Source organism: Cyprinodon tularosa, unplaced genomic scaffold (assembly GCF_016077235.1).
Source record: "Cyprinodon tularosa strain WSP-4 unplaced genomic scaffold, ASM1607723v1 ctg214, whole genome shotgun sequence".
NCBI lineage: Eukaryota > Metazoa > Chordata > Actinopteri > Cyprinodontiformes > Cyprinodontidae > Cyprinodon > Cyprinodon tularosa.
The window spans coordinates 948,155-967,761 of record NW_024038796.1 but is presented as its reverse complement, the minus strand read 5'-3'; the positions used below and the strand labels follow the sequence as shown (position 1 = coordinate 967,761).

Below are 19,607 nucleotides of genomic sequence, written 5' to 3'. Positions count from 1 at the left end.
TTACAGAACCTGTTGGATCTGCAGCCAGATGGAGAACAGTCGATGGTTGGGGTGTGAGGGGTCACTGATGATGTCACATGCTTGGGACATGCAGTGCCGGGATGAAACGTCCTTAATGGAGGGAAGAGGAGCCCCGATGATCCTCTCTGCTGTCCTCACCGCTGTTCTCACGTTCTTCCAGTCTGAGGCGATGCAGCCTCCACACCACACAGTGAGACAGCTGGTCAGAACCCTCTCTGTGGTGCTTCTGTAGAAGGCTGTGAGGATGGGGGCAGGTGGGCTCTCCTCATCCTCTTCATGGCACTTTTGTGCCCTTTTGACCAGTGAGGTGGTGTTTACAGTCCAGGTGAGGTTGTCTGTGATGTGCACCCCCAGGAAATTGGTGGTGCTGAGCAAGGTGGTGTCACAACCAAACAAGTACAGACCAGATGAAGCTACAATAATGAGAAAAGGCAGAGAGGGCATAAAGTTAGTGGTTGATCTAACAAATACTGCAGAATGGCAGACCAGAGATAGAATGAAGCAGAATATTGAAAAGTTGCCCCTATTTCAGCAGCCTAAGCCTATACAAAAATTAGCAATTAAACATTATTTGAATGAGTATATATGTATTTTCCATTAAACAACTTTATATTATCAACAATATGCTAAAAGCTTTTAGTCAAATTACTGATTGCCAGTACTGTATAATCCATCTTTTTTGTTCCAACCTGAGTGAAATGTGTGGCAAATACTTTCTTCACCTAAATTTTGTATTCCTTCCAATTATTTTCTTAAAATTCATCCTGAAAGAAAACAAAAAATATTAACAGAGGAAAACCTAATTTAAGCCAAGATTTACATTAGTCATGGTGACAGGGGCATTTGAATAATTTTAATATTTTTACCCCTGTCCAGAAATGACAGATTTATAAACTGCAGAGTCATCGGAGCAATTCTGCATATGTATAACAGGGCTCCGAGTTGGACTGCATGTGTAGGTGTACAGATTGTAGAGGAATGAGAAGAGCTGGTTTCTGCGAGGCTCAAGAGTTTAAGACCACCCACCCGCTTTATCAAGTTATTCTCCATTCACACATACTGTGATTTAATTACCAGGCGGTCAATAACGGGAGCTACTGGAGCCATCTGTAGTCTTTCTGAATGCTCTCAGCAAATATTGTGCTAAATATACTGAAGAAATTTCCTCCTTCTCATTGCTTTCTATTTTGGTCAAAAGAGACTCAGTTCTATGAGACTCCAAACCTACATCCATGGTTAAAACAAGGTACATTTTCATTTCACTTATCCTACATATTCAGGACAGAATATAAATGCTCTGATTATAATATTTCTTGCCTTTTTACATATTCAACCAGACATGAACAATCATTTGTGTTCTGATTTTAAACAGTTTTTACTATTTTAAACAAAAATATAGAGAATAAAAATGCAATGTATGTAATATCATTAAGTACAACCCCTGATTCAACAGCTGTGAGGTACCGTAGTTAATGAAATAGCTTCATTGAAAATATTGATACTCTACTTTTTTATAGCATTATTTTAGTAAACTTCAGTTTACTCCATTCACAGCGCAGGAAGTGGGACTTTATGATGCGGAACTCTTAAGCCGGGTGTACAATGTGCGATTTTCCGGGCGATTTTTCAGTCGTGCGATAATCTTTCGATCGGGCCGACTTTAAGCCTGATCGTGCGTTGTGAGTCGTGTAGTGTACAGGGGGTTACATTCATAATCATGAAACATTAATCTATATTTACTTTTTACATATTTTACAAATATTGACTTGGACATTTAAAACTTCATCATTATTACATGTACTACAACACATAGCTCTGCTTAAGTAACCAGAGTAGCTTTAGCGTAATGCTTTTCCTGCAGTTTTAACAGTTTAGCAGCATATACACAACAATAGCTAACCCTACAGTGAACTGTAAAGTAAAAATGTTTAAATTTAGGCGAAAGGTTTAACATTTTAGGGGTTATTTGCTTCAGAAAAGCTCTAGTCAGAAGAATTTTAGAGTCTTGATCAAAAGCCACAGGAGGTGCTACCAGCCAGAGAGAATGATCCGATTGCACAGCTCATGTTATGGTCTCTGATTGTGCTCAGGATGAAGCATGTACATGCGTCAGCTGGTGGACAGGAAAAAAAAAAAAAGGATAATGGTGAAAATGTTTTGTCGAGAAAAACAAGAGGCAATCAAATCTGTAATCATGCAATCCTATTTTGCATTCAGAAAAATTATTAAATAAATGCTGATTAAAGTCAGAAGAGTATTTGTTGGGTTCCTCTCCTTCTATTTAATGACTATTTTTTGGAAACTGATTTGAATTGATTTGATTAAGGCTCCAGCCTTTTACTGCACCATTACATAATGAGTTAAATGTATTTGATGCATAAAACTCAAAATTCACAGTCAACACACAGACCTTCATTGAAAATGTCATAACGGTGCTGCAAGGGATCATTCACTACTACAGGAAAAGGGGGGGAAAGGAGAACTCATTATTAATATTGCTGCATTTGCTTATTTTCTCATAAAAAGCTTAACCATTGAATTGTGTTCTTTTTTAGAAAGAAAATACATATGCCATTTTGTTTTTAGACTTTTTTTTGCCACAGAAAGAATCTTAACTATAAGACCTCTGCTATCTATAGCTTTTAAAACTCTTGTCTTAGACTTAGACAGAGTTTATTGTCTATTTATGGTTACTAAGCAGACTGGGTACTGTTTAGTAACCTGTACCCATAAAAGGTATTCACACCCATTGACTTACAAAATATATATATATATATATATATATATATATATATATATATATATATATATATATATATATATATATATATATATATATATATATATATATATACAGTATATATATACCGATATATATATATATATATATATATATATATATATATATATATATATATATATATATATATATATATATATACTCGTACTCGTCGTCTCCCGCTTTATCCGGAACCGGGTCGCGGGGGCAGCAGACTAAGCAGAGACTCCCAGACTTTCCTCTCCGCAGACACCTCCTCCAGCTCTGTTGGGGGAAGCCCTAGGCGCTCCCAGGCCAGCCGAGAGACATAGTCTCTCCAGCGTGTCCTGGGCCGTCCCCTGGGCCTCCCCCCGGTGGGACATGCCTGGAACACCTCCCGAGGGAGGCGTCCAGGGGGCATCCGAAGAAGATGTCCGAGCCACCTCAACTGACTCCTCTCGATGTGGAGGAGAACCGGCTCTACACTGAGCCTCTCCCGAATGACCGAGCTCCTCACCCTATCTCTAAGGGAGAGCCCAGCCACCCTGCGGAGAAAGCTCATTTCCGACCGGGACCGGAGGGTGTGTTCCAACTATATATATATATATATAAATATAAATATATTGTTAAACAGAGGCCTCCACCTAAATTTTACATTTTGGGGATATGATGATATGGATAAACATAAATTATTTGGCAACTGTGAAGTGTGAGGAAAATCCTTTATGGCTGTTAGTTGGACCAAATTGTAGCCAATATTAGGCTGCTTAATCAAATGGAGCTATACATATATGTACTTAGTTTTCATATATAAAAACAAAAACATATAAAAACAACAAGTACATTTCCCTTTAAATAATAATAATAGAATAATAGAATTTTTACTAGATAATGTTAATATTCCCAATAAAACCATATAATATATCTCAAGGTTTATGGCTGTGACATAATTAAAGACATATGAATAGTTTGGAGAAAGACACTGTATGCTATGCATAATATAATTAATATAATATCTACATGACTTCACCAAATCACGGTTGGTTTTTATTTAGAACAGATTTCAGTAAGCTATATGCATTTCTAAATGTCACAGTAAGTCACAAATCATGTAGAACTTGCTTGTAACATGAGTCATCTTCTTGCAAAGTAGAACTACATGCAAGCTTTCAATTATGCTTTTTTCCTCGGTTCTTTGGTCTAAGTTATACTGATCCCTGTGGTCATCACACACTCTGCCCCTGCATATAGCCACACCGTGTTCACTGTTATCTTAGCTTGAAAGGCTGGATTTCTGCATTGACACATGCACACAAAAGCCTAGAGCCTTACCAGGTGATGAGATGGAGAATGTGAGCTGTGTTTAGATAATCACTGTGTTACAGGGCAGCGTGGTGCTGTCCACTATCTGCTGTAAAGCTGCAGCTGATATCAGGATAAAAAAAGTGATAATATCACCCAGTTCAAGCAATACATCTTATTGTTGCATTTGAATATCAATAAAAAGTGAAATCATTTAATATTTCCATTCAAAAGCTTAAACTAATGCATTATAGATACACTATAGGTAAAGCAGAGATTATTTTCCCAGCGAACACTTATTCTGTATTTTTAAATCAGTTTTGAGGAGTTATAGCTGTTTTTTTTTCCTTTTTATATTTGTATTTTTCACTGTAGAATGCTTACTGTTGTGGGGTTCTTTTTAGGTAGACAATTTTAAGATCTATCCAGGTACAACAGATGAAAAGTAGCCTTTTGGCTAATTCAGCTGCATTTGCAGGAATGCTTTTTGTTGTATACTGTCCCTTTCAAATAAATAAATAAATACATTAAATAAAATAAAATTGGGATGATAATGGCTTACATCTAATAAAAAAAAAACAAAAACAAAAAACAAACCTCAAACAAATCTGATTAAAAGAAAAAAGTTTTTTATCAGCATGGAATGTTTTATTCAAGACCATGCATTGACTATAGCTATTTAAACAGTTTTACTTTTTTTATTTTTAGGATGGGTTACTAGTAGAAAAGCAAAACAAAAAAGGCTGATTTTCTTTTGGTTTGGCAAAGAGAAAAAAGAAGTTTATTTAAAAAATAAAGTTTAATCTTTGTTGAATTATCATGTATTGATAAAAATATTCTTAATTTGATTGTATTCTTCATTAAAGTTGAAGTTACAGTGGTTCAGCACATGCCAGCTTCCTCTAAAGCAGACAGAAGAAAAGGGTGAAGTACTCATTAACAAACCCTTTCTTTCTCCATGCTTGTTTTGTTCATGTGTTGTAAACCCGTGTATAAATCACAGCAATTGGTCAGGATTTACTTGACATAAAATGTTAAAAAAGGGTTAAGGCTATGCCATTGCTTTTGGGTCCCTCCTTAACAACAGGGTTTCAAGCTGAAATCACTCTTCCTCACAAATGGGGCTCATGATAACCGCTGACGCTCCACCAGTCAATGTCACAGTGCTGACAGTCCCTGAATAGCTCTTCACGAGACAGATTTCACTCTAACTATTTTCCTTTTTAGCCCAGGTAACAACCACTCAAGTTCACAAATGACTTAACCTAAGAAATATGACAGATCCAGCTCATGCCCTGGATACTCCTGTTTATATAGAGCAGCTGTAACCCACGCCTCAAACTGCTGGGCTCATATCGTTGACTATTTACTGGTCAACTGTCGACTAAACAGTCTTCCTTGTGATGAACTAAATCATAACATGCAGGTCACAAGACATGTATTTATTAAAAGGTCATTATCTGGGTCATACTCAAAGAAAAATTGAAAGTTGTGTGAGATATTTAGTTTTGTTCTTTTATTAGCAAAAAAAAAAAATTACTTTGAATAACTCTGTTAATAAATGTACCTCAATAAAAAACAGCCAGCTGTTTTGCCGAAATAAACTCTCAAAGAATCACAACTATTCACCTGCATAAAGAAAACAAAACCCTCTCACAAACACCACTATAATCTCAATGTCTCACACAAATACCATCAAACTCTCTTACATAAACTGTTAAACTATTTTACATATATTACCAAAGTTCTTTACATATTCTATTACATATAGAAATAGTTTTATTACATATTTACATTAACTAATATACTACAAACTCACTTACATACACCATTAATTTTTGTAAAACATTAAACTTGGCATTTTTATTTAAGTAGATTGTTGTAGTTAATTTTAAAACTAGCTTTTACCAGCTGTTCTTGCAATGGCTTCAAAAAAAAAACTGCTAAAGATGGAAACAAAAGACATCCCAGCAGTATAATATTTTTAAGCTATACTTCAGATTTGGGATCTAAAATTCAGATTCCCTTTTTAAGTGGTGCTCCTGCTGCATAATTTTCACATTTTAGCTTGTACAAAAAGAGAATAAAAATTGTTGTGTAACAGTGTTTTTCTTTCTTTCTTTCTTTTTTTTTTTTTTTTTTTTGCTTTTAAAACCTTTTAAAGTGCTAATTCAAAGAAAATAGCAGCAACTAGATATAACACAGAGGGACAAACACTAATACAAAATCTCTAAACCAGAACTCAAACTATGAATTAGAAAGACATATAAAAAAAAAGGTTTCTGTAAAAAAAAAAAAAAAAAAGCCCAGTAAAGTATTATTCAAAGATTAATTTCAAATTAAATAACAGTATTCTTAAAAAAACATGGTTGATTGTTTGCTTTGACTTTTGGGTTATTGTATGGTTAAATCTATGTTAATGTTGTTGTTTTTTTTCATGTAGCCAACAGCAAATATGCTAATTAACTTAATTTGACAAATAAGAATGAAAATACTGATAAATGTAAGATAGTATGATGGAAAATGTGACAATGATGGTGGTCTGCATGAGTCAGTAGTAGAGAGCAGTAAAGTAGTTTTGATAATATATGTAAGATAATTAGTAAATTAGTTTGATGGTGTTTGTTTGAGACATTCAGATTGTAGTAGTGTTTGTGAGAGGGTTTGTTTGTCTTTAAGCAAGTGAATACTCTGATTCTGTTAGAGTTTATGTAGGCATGTAAGAGAAACTGAACATTTTGTCTCATAATTTATAATCTTTTGAGGTGCTAACACTGACAGAAACAAGAGAAACTAAAAACACCTTCTTATTCTTTCACAAAACAGGAAAGCGCTTTGCTGTACAGTGAATCAATTTTGCTACTCAGACCTCTGTGTATTGAATTTATCTCCTGTCACGGCCCTTTCCTCTGACCTGCAGGGGCGGTTCCTCCTGTAGGCAGAGGTCTAATTACTAATTGGAGCCACTTGGGCTCCTTATATAAGTTGGGCTCCACTAACACTCTCTCTCTCTGCTCCTCCAGGTATTTCCTTTGTTGGTTGGTTCCTTTTGGTTTTGGTAACACTTAGTGATGGGCAAGTGAAGCCTCATGAAGCAATGAAGCTTTCCAACGCAAAGTGTTGAAAAAAGTTCATTACTCGATGCTTCATTCATCACTCACTAGTGACATCTGCTGGTGAAACTGTTACTCAGTTGGATCATACTTCCAAATATTAGGAAATGCAACATTGTCACAAAGTTTTCATCAAACTCATGTTTAGTAAGAGGAGAATCCTATTTAATTGTCATGTTTTAATGATTAAAATGATTTGTAGCCAATCTAATCCTTGACCATCAGTGGTTTTCTTTTATGTCATGGACTTATTAGACAATGAAGATATGTGTTACTTTAATGTATTGAGAACTGAGTGACTGTTGCTGCAGACTCTGTGTACTTTGAGCTTGAAACTTGCTTCCTTAAAGACAGAATTTGTTTAAAATCATCTAGGAGTTCTAGTTCTGATTCTTAATATTAAGTTACACATAGAGTTTGCCTCTTCTAATGGCTTTTAGTCTGGTTTTGATGTGTGATTCTGATGCATCTCCTGATTAAACAAAAGAAAATATAGAAATTTCTGGATTTTAGGTTTAATTATTTTTATTTAGGAATAGGACTTTTTTCACTGTTTCAGATTGTGATTGTGATCTGTCATCTCATAATACTCCCACATATTAGAGGTTTTTCTCTTTTTTGACGGCTCCATTTAAACCACTGCTGATGAAAACTGTTCTGCTGATACCAAACCACCTACTACAACCCACGAAGCAACAGGATTCATCGCGCTTTTATTTTGAAAACCGACACGCAAAATGAAGCAGTCACGTGACCAATGCAATGCGAGGCCTCGTTTGTTGCCAGTCACGTGGTTTTCAACAAGACAACACAGGCCTCGAAGCGGGGCTTCATTGACACGCCCCCTTATTACTCGGTACAAGCCTCGAAGCCTGGCTTCAGATAGCCCATCACTAGTAACACTCAGACACATTCATGTTCACCCACTCATACACTGCACACACTAAACATTCTTACATACTCACATCTCATCTTTGTTTTATTTAGAGTTATTTATTGGTTACAATAAAGTATTGATTGGCCTAAATCGTTTGGTGTCCCCTCCTTTTTGTCATGGGCATTGAGCCGGCCTGTGACAAGTGGGGGCTTGTCAAAGTTAAGTTAATGTTAGTTGTACCTTAGTTTTTGTGTACTTTAACAAGTTGTTGTTTGGTTAACTTAACATTCTGTTAGATTGGTTAACATTGGTATAGTTTTCCTTTTTATCTTATCATTGATAAGTTTATTTGTAGTTTGGCTATTCTACTTGTTTTGTAGTTAATTACGTTCAGTAGTTTTGAGTAGTTAATTTTGGTTTCCAAACTTTTGTTGAGGGGATGCTTTGGTTTGGCCCTTTTGTTAGGAGAGAGCAGTGAGCATGTGTTACCTTTGGTTAGCTTTTTTAGCTTCTTTGTTTGGTGACTCACTTAGGGCCTTTTTCTGGGTTTGTGTCCAGGTGGGAGTCCTCCCCTTGTGAGGTAAATCAGCGAGTGTCAATAGGAGGCTCGTGGTGTTTTTGTTTTAGGTGGCAGTGAACGTGGGTAGAGCTTCCCCATTCCCTTTTTCCCTACATCGGCTCGGGAGCACCTCAGTGGTTGTGGGGGTTGCCAGTTTCTGCTTACTTTTCACTCCACTGGTTTTGAGTGCATAAAACCCCACAACATGTGACTGCACGAAGACCAGGGTTCAGTCAGTTAGCTGTTTTTGAAGACTAGTGGGGAGTGGCTCCTGTCCTAAACCCAGCTGGCAGCAGGTGAGTTTGTTTTTGTCTTTGTCAAAGGTTATATTGACTTTGTTTAAAGGAAAAATGGCTTCTATTTTGTAAAATTTTATTCAGTCACCTTCAGAATTGGCTTTAGATTTGTGTACTAAGGAGCAGTTAATTGAAATAGCTGAACATTATGACATTGAAATTGGGGATAAAAAGTTGAAAGAGATTGTTAGGGCTGATTTAAAGCAGGGTCTTATGGAGGCAGGGATTCTTGGCAGTCAGGGTGCAAGTTGTCAGCCTAGTCCACCTGTTTTAACCTTTGAGCAGCAGAGGGAGCTGTTACAAATGCAGCTGGAGCTGGAGAGGTTGAGGTGTACCAATAGACCAGTTTCAGATACCAGAGGACAGTTTGATGTTGCAGGAAACATTCGTCTGTTGCCTAAATTTGATGAGTCAGATGTTGACACTTACTTCACTCTATTTGAGAGGATAGCAGATTTTAGAGGTTGGACAGACTTGGATAGAACTACGTTGTTGCAATGTGTGCTCACAGGTAAAGCACGTGAGGCTTTTTCAGGATTGAGTGTAGCTGACAGCAGGGTTTATGCTACAGTAAAATCTGCAGTACTGAAAGTGTATGAGCTGGTACCTGAGGCATATCGCCAACGTTTTCGTTTTAGGAAAAGGTTAGATTCACAGACTTATTCAGAGTTTGTTCGTGGTTTGACTTCTGCATTTAATCGTTGGTCGACAGCTTCTGAGGCTACTACTTTTGAGGGTCTTTGTGACTTAATTGTGTTAGAGCAGTTCAAAAATTCAGTGCCTGAGGCAGTTGCAACATACATTAATGAACGCAAGGTTAAATCTCCATGTGAAGCAGCAGCCCTTGCAGACGAGTATGTGCTTACTCACAAAAGTCACTTTGAACCAAGCCGTGCTACTCATAAGTATGGTCTCAGACATGTTCCTTTGTCTGAAGTTTTAAATCACAAGCCCCAGCAAAAATTTGGTCATAGAGTACCAGTTAATGTCAATACCTGTAGATATTGTCTAGTTGAGGGTCACTGGAAGAAAGAGTGTCCTTTACTTAAATCTAAAAGGTCAGGTCAAGTTAAACCTACTGTAAGGGCAGCTACTGTTACACTTCCTGACCTCCAGGTTGAGCTGTTGCAGTCACAGGTTAAGGTTGGTTCTTCTCCTTGTAATTTCTCAGCTTTTATTTCTGATGGTGTAGTGTCTTTGGTTGGTGATAGCAAAGGAGTCCCAATTATAATTTTGAGAGATACAGGAGCTTCGGATTCTTTTATTTTAGAGTCTGTGTTGCATTTTTCTAAAATGTCTGATACTGGTTGTTGTGTCATTGTACAGGGCATGGGGTTAGTTCCATATTCCTCTCCTTTACATAAAGTCACTTTAGCTTGTGGTTTTGTAGAAGGTGATGTAGATGTTGGGGTGCGGTCCCAGTTGCCAGTAGAGGGAGTGCACATGATTTTGGGGAATGACCTTGCAGGGTGTAAAGTGTGGGCAGATGGCAATCCCAACATCTTTAAAAACCCAACTTCTGTGTCCCCTGTAGGTCTATCTTTGCAGTGTAGTAATGTGCCTTCTGATGTATTTCCTGTTTGTGCTGTAACCCGTGCTGCCTCTAGAGTTAAAGAGGGTGAGGTTAAGCCAGAAAATTTTGAGTTACCATTCAAACTTCAGACCGAACAGTTGTCTACTTCTAAAGATACATTAGTAGCTGAACAAAAAGCTGATACAACTTTGTCTAATCTTTTTGCAAATGTTGTGCCTGAGTCAGTTGTGAGAGACAGTGCAATGTGTTATTTCCTTCTGGGTGAAGTTTTAGTTAGGAAATGGGTTCCACATAGTGACCAGGGTTTGGGAGATCCAGTCTTTCAGGTAGTTGTCTCAACTGTATTGAGAAACAAGGTTTTACAAACATCACATGGTGACGTAGCAGGTCATCTGGGTGTACGTAAAACTTATGACCGTATTCTCCGTCAGTTTTTCTGGCCACGTCTTAAAAGAGATGTAGCTCAGTTTATTAGGACTTGTCATACATGTCAGCTCACTAGCAAACCAAACCAGGTAGTCAAGCCAGCACCTTTGTACCCAATCCCAGCCATAGGGCAGCCTTTTGAACATCTCATTATTGATTGTGTTGGGCCATTACCACGATCTAAGTCAGGGCATAGCTATCTATTGACTGTAGTGTGCCAGGCAACTAGATATCCGGCTGCTTTTCCACTTCGCACGATAACTTCAAAATCAGTTGTAAAAGCATTGACCCAGTTTATTTCTACATTTGGTATTCCAAAAGTTATTCAGTCAGATCAGGGTTCTAATTTTACCTCTCATATGTTTGCCCAAATTCTTAAACAGCTTGAAGTTAAACATAACAAGTCTACTGCATTCCATGCTCAAAGTCAAGGAGCTTTGGAACGTTTTCATCAGACTTTAAAGTCTTTGCTACGTGCATACTGTACAGAGTTGTCAGCAGACTGGGAGGAAGGGTTACCCTGGTTGTTACTAGCCGCTCGTGAAGTAGTGCAGGAAAGCACAGGGTTTGGCCCAAATGATTTGGTGTTTGGTCACAAAGTCCGAGGGCCGTTAGCAGTTTTGCAGGATGGTTGTTTGCCTGATGAACCACCTCAAAACCTTCTTGACTATGTAAATGGATTCAGACTGAAGTTGTACAGGGCTGGTGAATTGGCTAAGGAAAGGTTGGAATTGTCTCAAAGGAAAATGAAACAGAAATATGACAAACAAGCTGAGCTAAGTGAGTTTAGTCCGGGTGATCGTGTCCTTGCTCTTTTGCCACTTGTAAGTTCACCGTTTCAGGCGAAGTATTATGGTCCATTTACGGTGTTGCGTAAAGTGTTAGATTTAAACTATCTCATTGAAACCCCAGGTCATAGGGGAAAACCTCTAAATTATGTCACATAAACCTAGCTAAAATGTCCTAATCATTTCTGCTCAGTCCAAGTTCTAGGGTTTGAAAGGACTTCAACGTAACTGGTCTCGACTGTATCTGGTACGAGCGAACGGTCACGCGTTGGCTTGGGTTTCGCGCCCATCACCATGTCCCTACTGCGCCTTCTCTGTAACTTTTTTGGAAGACTAGTGTGGGGGAGAAATATGAGGAGAAGGTAGCTTGTCGGTGTCAGTTGAAGTTTTACGAGGGTCGCTTGAAAAAACTCTAAGAACTTTGCAAAAATTTAGCTCCACTGGGTAGATCATATCTAGAATTGTGGATAAACCGTGATGAGTTGGTGGCCTACTCATCTTAGACTAGTTATCCTGCTTTGTTTTCTGACACTCTTTCAAGACTCATTGTAAGTCCTGAGCCCATGAAATAGACATTGGAGGAGGCTAACACCCGATGTAAACAAAAGCTTTTATAGCAGTTATCCGCAGAGAGAAGAAAAACAGTTGGAGACAGAGGTGCAATCAAAATGTGGAAATAAAAATTGCTGATGCCCATGCCTATTCCTATTGCCGGGCATCCATCCTATCGTGCTTTATGGTTTAGAAAGTTCTCTGACTCAACTTTTTAGACCTTGCCTAGCTGATTATCGAAAAGTTAAACTAGATGTCCCCTACACACACACACAGAAGATCTATTTTTCCTCTTCCACACTGGATGCGAGGAAATATGCCATAGATCAAGTTGGGTCAAGCAAAGTTTAGCTTATGTTAGCAAATTTGAATCTTCTGATAAGAAGGTATACCATGTCAGGTGGCCTTTTGACAAAGAGAGCCCGTGGAGATTGACTGCCCGCTTTTAGTTCACCTTCCATACTGGCTTGTACTGTTACAAGTAATGCCTTTTGACGGTTGGGAATGCTCCGAGCCACATTCCAGAGGCCTGATGAATCCTTTCGGTCGGTTGTCAGGTCTGCGAAGGAGTGTGCACGTTGCTACTATACTGGGTCGATAGTAGTCTTAGTTTATTCAGATATGTTAGGGATGAGCATATCCCCGGCAAGAGAGTACAATCCTTATTGAAAACTAGTTGTGGGCCAGGCTTGACTGGTATAATTTGGCAAAGTGTGCTGATTTAGCCAAGCTACTGTGACTTTACCTTGGGAAAAAAATTGTTGGGCACAATGGGTTTGATCGTCCTTTTTGGAAGCAAGATCGTCGACTATGTGAAAGACAAGTTCCTACAGCCAACCACCAACGAAAGGAACTAATGCAGCTTCCTTGGGAATGGCAGGCTACTACGTGCTATTTTGTAAAAAACCTTTTCTGTAGTAGTGAGGCTTCCACCCCTTGACCACCGCATGCTTGAAGGCAAAAGGTCTCTGAGTTCATCTGGTCCACCCATGTAGCCTAATGACAGCCCTTATTGTGGCGAGATAAAGGCTCTTTTGTTGTTTCCAGCTCCTGCTCTGTTGCCCGGCCAGCACCACTTGTTTGTGGTCAACCCTTCAATTACAGGTAGATAGCTAGTCAGAGTGGTCGGGAACCTGCAGGGTACTCGTATCTTACTGCCAGGAAAGATGCACAAGAGCCTAGTGATGGAGTTCCAAGGGTGCCTCCAGTCAGTTTCTTCTCCCGGAAATTTTAATTACAGCCGACCAGCAAACTATTGGTCAGTAGAAAAGGAGGACACTAGGCCTCAATCTGGGCTTTAGAGCACACTTCTGAGTAGGTCGTATGTCAATTGACGCTTCGGCTGCGTTTTTTTGACTCCTTAATGACAGGCAAAAATTTTCACTGACCAATAATCCCACTTACATTTTTGAAGTCTTATGCAGAATACCCAACAGCATCGTGATGATGGTTTGGGCCCAGTGTTCCTACAGCACCTTTATAAACCTTGACATTAAGACCACGATCGCTGTGCCTAAAGTAACGATTATAGCTGTTGCTTTGTCCCAGGTGCCTCATTGAATAACTATTGTTGCGTTTTCTCTGTCTCCCATAGCACTGCTTCGTTCTCTCTTCCTCCTTCTTCTTAATACTGGCTCCAGGAGCCTACCGATGGGATGCTCTGAGATGGAGATTAATGGACAGTTGGGTCTAGGCGGATGCCAGAGCCAACTACTAGAGCCGGGACTGCGGTTTAGCCTTTCTTGTATTTTTGGGAGGAATCATTGAATTCACTCTAATGTATGAGCACAAATTTTGCCGGTGAAGGGTGGAACCCTCAATTTTAAAGGTATGGAGTTGGTGTCACGGCCCTTTTACTCTGACATTGACATGCGGGGCGGCGTTCCTCCTGATAGGCATTGAGAGTCTAATTACTAAATTGGAGCCATCTTGCCTAGCAGCTCTTATATAAAGTTGTGCACTCACACTAACACTGCTCTCTCTCTGCACTCCCTCCAGGTATTTTCCTTTGTTGGTTGTGTTTCCTCTTGTTTGGCTAACACTCTAGACAATTGCTTACTTCGGTAATTCATGCTTCAACCTACTCATTACACTGCAAACACTAAACCATTCTTATCAGTACTCACTATCTGCATCTTTGCTTTTTACTTCTAGAGCTATTATTTATCTGGTTGTACAATAAATGTAATTTGATTGCGCCTCAAAATCGTTTTTTTGGTGGCTGTTCCCCTCCTTTTTGTACCATGAGGCCCATTGGCTTGAGGCCGGCCCTGCTGACAAGAGTGAGGGGCTGTCAAAGTATAAGTTTAAATGTTAGTTGTACCTTATGTTTTTCTGTACTTTAACAAAAAGTTGTTGTTTTGGTCTTTGTTACTTAACATCTGCCTGTTAGATTGGTTACATTGGTATAGTTTTACCTTATTTATCTAATATCATTGAATAACGTTATATTTGTAGTTGTTTGGCTATTCTACTTGTTTTGTGATGTTAATTACGATTCGTAGTTATTTGAGTATGTTAACTTTTAGGTCTTCCAAACTTTGTTGATGGGGAATGCCTTTGGTGTTTGGCCTTTTGTTAGCGAGAGAAGCATGTGTCCAGCATGCTGTCTACCTTTGGTTAGCATTTTTAGACATTCTTTGTTTAGGCATAGATTCTTCACTTATGGGCCTTTTTCCTGGGACAATTGATGCCCTCCCTATGGTGGAAGTCCTCCCCTTGTGAGGTAAATCATGCGGCAGATAGTACACAATAGGAAAGGCGCCTCCGTGGTGGGTGTGTTTTGTTTTAGGTGGCAGTGAACGTGGGTTATGAGCTTTTTACCCCCAATTCCCTTTTTCCCTACATCGGCCTCTCGGGTTCTGTAGCCCACCTCAAGTGTGTTGTGGAGGTTCGCCCCAAGTTTCAGCCTACTTTTCACTCAATGTGTTAGTTTGAGTGCATAATAAAAACCCCACACATGATGCACTACACTGCACGGAAGAACCCAGGGTTTCAAGTCAGTTTAAGCTGTTTTGAAGCACTGAGTGGGGAGTGGCCTCCTGCTCCTAACCCATGAGCTGGCATGCAGGCGAATGAGTTTGTTTTTGGTCTTTGTCTATGGTTATATTGACTTTGTTTATAGGAAAAATATGGCTATCTATTTTGCTAAAATTTTATTCAAGTCTCTTCTAGGAGAATTGCTTTAGATTTGTGTACTAAGCGCTAGAAGTTCAAATTGAAACTAGGCTCGAAACCATATATGACATTGAAACTATTGGCGCGATAAAAAAGTTGAAAAGAGATTGATTAGTCTAAATACGGACTGATTGTAAAGCGAGAGCAGTGCCGTCTTCATGGACGGCCAGCGTTCTTGGCAGTACACTCAGGGCTTTGCCTGCAAGGTTTGTCAGCCTTGATCCACCTGTTTTTTTCTTAAAAACCTTTTAGAGCAGAGAGGGAGCTGTTACAACATGCAGCTGCGCAGCTTTGGAGACGGTTGAGCGTTTATTGCATACAATAGACCAGTTATTCAGGACTACCTAGAGGACAGTTTGATGTTGCCAGGAAACATTCGTCTGTTGCTAAATTTGAATCTGACAGTCAGATGTTGACACTTACGTCACTCTTATATGAAGAGGATCGATAGCAAGATTTTATACGAGGATTGCGAACAGACTTGGATAGAACTGACGTTTTGTGCAATGTCAGTGTGTCAACAGGTAAAGCACGTGTGGCTTTTTCAGGTTGGATTTTCGCAGTGGTAGCATGACAGCAGGGTTTATGCCTACAAGTAAATTGCAAAGTGACTGAAAGTGTATGAGTGCGGGGTACCTGGAGAGGCATATCGCCCAACGTTTTCGTTTTAGAATAAGGTTAAGATGCACAGACTTATTCTAGAGTTTTGTCGTTGGGTTTTTTTTTTAACTTCTGCATTCTAATCGTTGGTCGACAGCTTCTGAGTGACTACTACTTTTGGAGGCGTCTTTGTTGAGCTTAATTGTTGTTTAGAGCAGTTTAAATAAATTCAAGAATGTCCTGCAGGCAGTTAAGTCATGCAACATACATTAATCGAACGCAAGGTTAATATCTCCTGTGAAGCAAAGCAAGCCCTTGCGAACGAGTATGCTTGCATACTCACAAATGATCACTGTTGAAACCATAGCCAGTGACCTAGCTCATAAGTCATGCAGCGTCTCCAGAATGATTCTCTTTGTCTGAAAAGTTTTAAATCACAAGCGCCCTAGCAAAAATATGGGGTCATAGGAGTACACAGGCCTTTAATGACATCACAATTACCTGTATGCATATTGTCTAGCTTGAGGCGTCAAACTGCGAAGGGAATAGAGGTCCTTTACTTAAATCTAAAGGTCAGGCTCAAGTTAATCCTACTGTAGTCGGGCCCAGCCTACACTAGCTTACACTTCATGACCTCCAGGTTGAGACTGTTGACCAGTCACATGGTTAAGGTTGGTTCTTCTCCTTGTAAAATTTCTCAGCTTCTTATTTATGATGGTGGTAGTCGTCTTTGGTTGATGATAGCCACCAAAAGGATCGATCCAATTATAATTTTGAGAGATACCCAAGCTGTAGCTTCGGAAGGATTCTTTATTATTTAGAGTCTGTGTTGCATTTTTCTAAAATGCTCTGTACTGTGTGGGTGTCATATGATACAGCGGCATGGGCAGTTAGTTCCATATCCTCTCCTTTCACATAAAGTCACTTTACTGCCTTGGATAGGCTTTTATTTTGTACGAAGGGATTGTTTTAAAGATGTTGGGGTGATGTGCGAAGTCCCAGTTTTACGCTCCAAGTAGAGGGCAGTGCACATGATTTTGGGGAATGACCTTGCCAGGGTGTAAAGATCGACTGCGCGCAGTATGGCAGAGCCCAACATCTTATTAAAAACGCCAACTTCTGTGTCCCCTGTAGCGAATCTATCTTTGCCGTGTGTTAGTTATGTGGCCTTTCTGATGTATTTCCTGTTTGTACTGCTGCTAACCCGTGCCGACCTCTAGAAGCTTTATAATGATGGGCTGAGGTTAAGCCAACGAAAATTTGAATCAAAGAGCAGGTTACCATTCAAACTTCAGACATACGGGACTCCGCAACAGTTGTCTACTTCTAAAGAATACATTAGTAGCCTCTGTACAAAAAGCTGATACAACTTTGTCTATAGTCTTTTTGCCAAATGTTTTCCCGTCTATGCCTTGATGTCAGTTGTGTGGAGACAGATGCAATGTGTTATTTTCCCTTCTGGTTTAGTGAAAGTTCCTTAGTTAGGTAAATGCGTTCCTCATAGTGACCAGGGTTTGCGGGAGATCACAGTTCTTTCAGGTAGTTGTCTCACATCTGTATGAAAACAAGGTATTTACAAACGATCACATGGTGACGTAGCAAGGTCATCTGGGTGTACGTAAAACTTATGACTCGTATTCTCCTAGGTCCGTTTTATCTGGGCCACGTCTTAATTGACGATGTAGCTCAAGTTTATTAGGACTTGTCATACATGCTCAGCTCACATAGCAAACCAAACCATGTTGGTAGTCATGCCAGCACCCTTTGTACCCAATCCAGCCATAGGGCAGCCTTGCTTGAACATCTCCCTCATTATCTGATTGTGTTGGAGCCATACCCGACGATTCTAGTCAGGGACCATAGCTATCTATTTAGACTGCTAATTGTGCCAGGCAACTAAGATATCCCGGCTGCTTTTCCCACTTCATGCATACGATAAACTTCCAAAATCAAGTATGTAATAAGCATTACCCAGTTTACTTTCTAAATTTGGTATTCTTGTGTGTGTATCAAAAGTTATTTCATGTCAGATCAGGCGTTCTTATAAATTTTACCTCTCATATGTTCTGCCCAATATATCTTAAACAGCCTTGAAGTTCAAACATAACTAAAGCGTCTACTGCATTCCATGACTCGATGTCAAGGGCTTTGGAACGTTATTTCATCACGACTTTAAAGATCTTTGCTACGTGCATCTGTACAGAGTGGGTCTATGCAGACTGCGGAGGAAGGGCTTACCCTTGGTTTGTCTACTAGGTACCGGCCTCCGTGGAAGTAGTGCAGGAAAGCACAGGGTTTGGCCCAAATGATTTGGTGTTTGGTCACAAAGTCCGAGGGCCGTTAGCAGTTTTGCAGGATGGTTGTTTGCCTGATGAACCACCTCAAAACCTTCTTGACTATGTAAATGGATTCAGACTGAAGTTGTACAGGGCTGGTGAATTGGTTAAGGAAAGGTTGGAATTGTCTCAAAGGAAAATGAAACAGAAATATGACAAACAAGCTGAGCTAAGTGAGTTTAGTCCGGGTGATCGTGTCCTTGCTCTTTTGCCACTTGTAAGTTCACCGTTTCAGGCGAAGTATTATGGTCCATTTACGGTGTTGCGTAAAGTGTTAGATTTAAACTATCTCATTGAAACCCCAGGTCATAGGAAAACCTCTAAATTATGTCACATAAACCTGCTAAAGTCCTATCATTCTCGTAGTCCAGTTCAGGTTGAAAGGACTTCAGTGGGGAGGTCAGCGTTGGCTGTTGCGCCCATCACTGTCCCTACTGGCCTTAACTTTTTGGAGGGGGGAGAAGAGGAGGTAGTTGTGGTGTCAGATGAAGTTTTAAGAGGTCGTTTGAAAAACTCTAAGACTTTGCAAAATCTTAGTCCACTGGTAGATCATCTAGATTGTGGTAAACGTGATGAGTTGGTGGCCCTCATTAGAAGTTATCCTGCTTTGTTTTCTGACACTCTTTCACAGACTCATTTAATCGAGCATGACATAGACATTGGAGAGGCTAAACCCATTAAACAAAAGTTTTATAGAGTATCCAGGGAGAAGAAACAACAGTTGGAGACAGAGGTGCAATACATGTTGGAAAATAAAATTGCTGAGCCATGCTATTCCAATTGGGCATCACCCTGTCTTTTGGTTAGAAAGTCTGACTCAACTTTTAGACCTTGTACTGATTATCGAAAAGTAAACAATGTCACTAAAGAAGATCTTTTTCCTCTTCCCAGGATGGAGGACTGCATAGATCAAGTTGGGTCAGCAAAGTTTGTTAGCAAATTTGATCTTCTTAAAGGGTACTGGCAGGTGCCTTTGACAAAGAGAGCCCGTGAGATTGCTGCTTTTGTCACTCCATCTGGCTTGTACTGTTACAACGTAATGCCTTTTGGGTTGCGGAATGCTCCAGCCACCTTCCAGAGGCTGATGAATCTGGTGGTGTCAGGTCTGGAAGGGTGTGTGCCGTGTATCTGGACGATGTAGTCGTTTATTCAGATTGTTGGGAGGAGCATATCCGGCGAGTACAAGCCCTATTTGAAAAACTGGTGTGGGCCAGGCTGACTGTTAATTTGGCAAAGTGTGAGTTTGCCAAAGCTACTGTGACTTACCT

The 19,607-nt window shown here is 39.6% G+C and overlaps 1 protein-coding gene across 1 annotated transcript in view; it reads right to left on the bottom strand.

Annotated features, from left to right (window-relative positions):
- Positions 1-19,607, bottom strand: part of adrb3a (adrenoceptor beta 3a) — a 47,595-nt gene continuing 27,988 nt past the window's right edge. The window contains exons 2-3 of the mRNA XM_038285702.1: positions 357-434; positions 1-182 (exon numbers count right to left, since the gene is read on the bottom strand). Of these exons, the coding sequence (XP_038141630.1) occupies positions 1-182; positions 357-434 (260 nt within the window). The remainder of the gene's footprint in view (positions 183-356; positions 435-19,607) is intronic.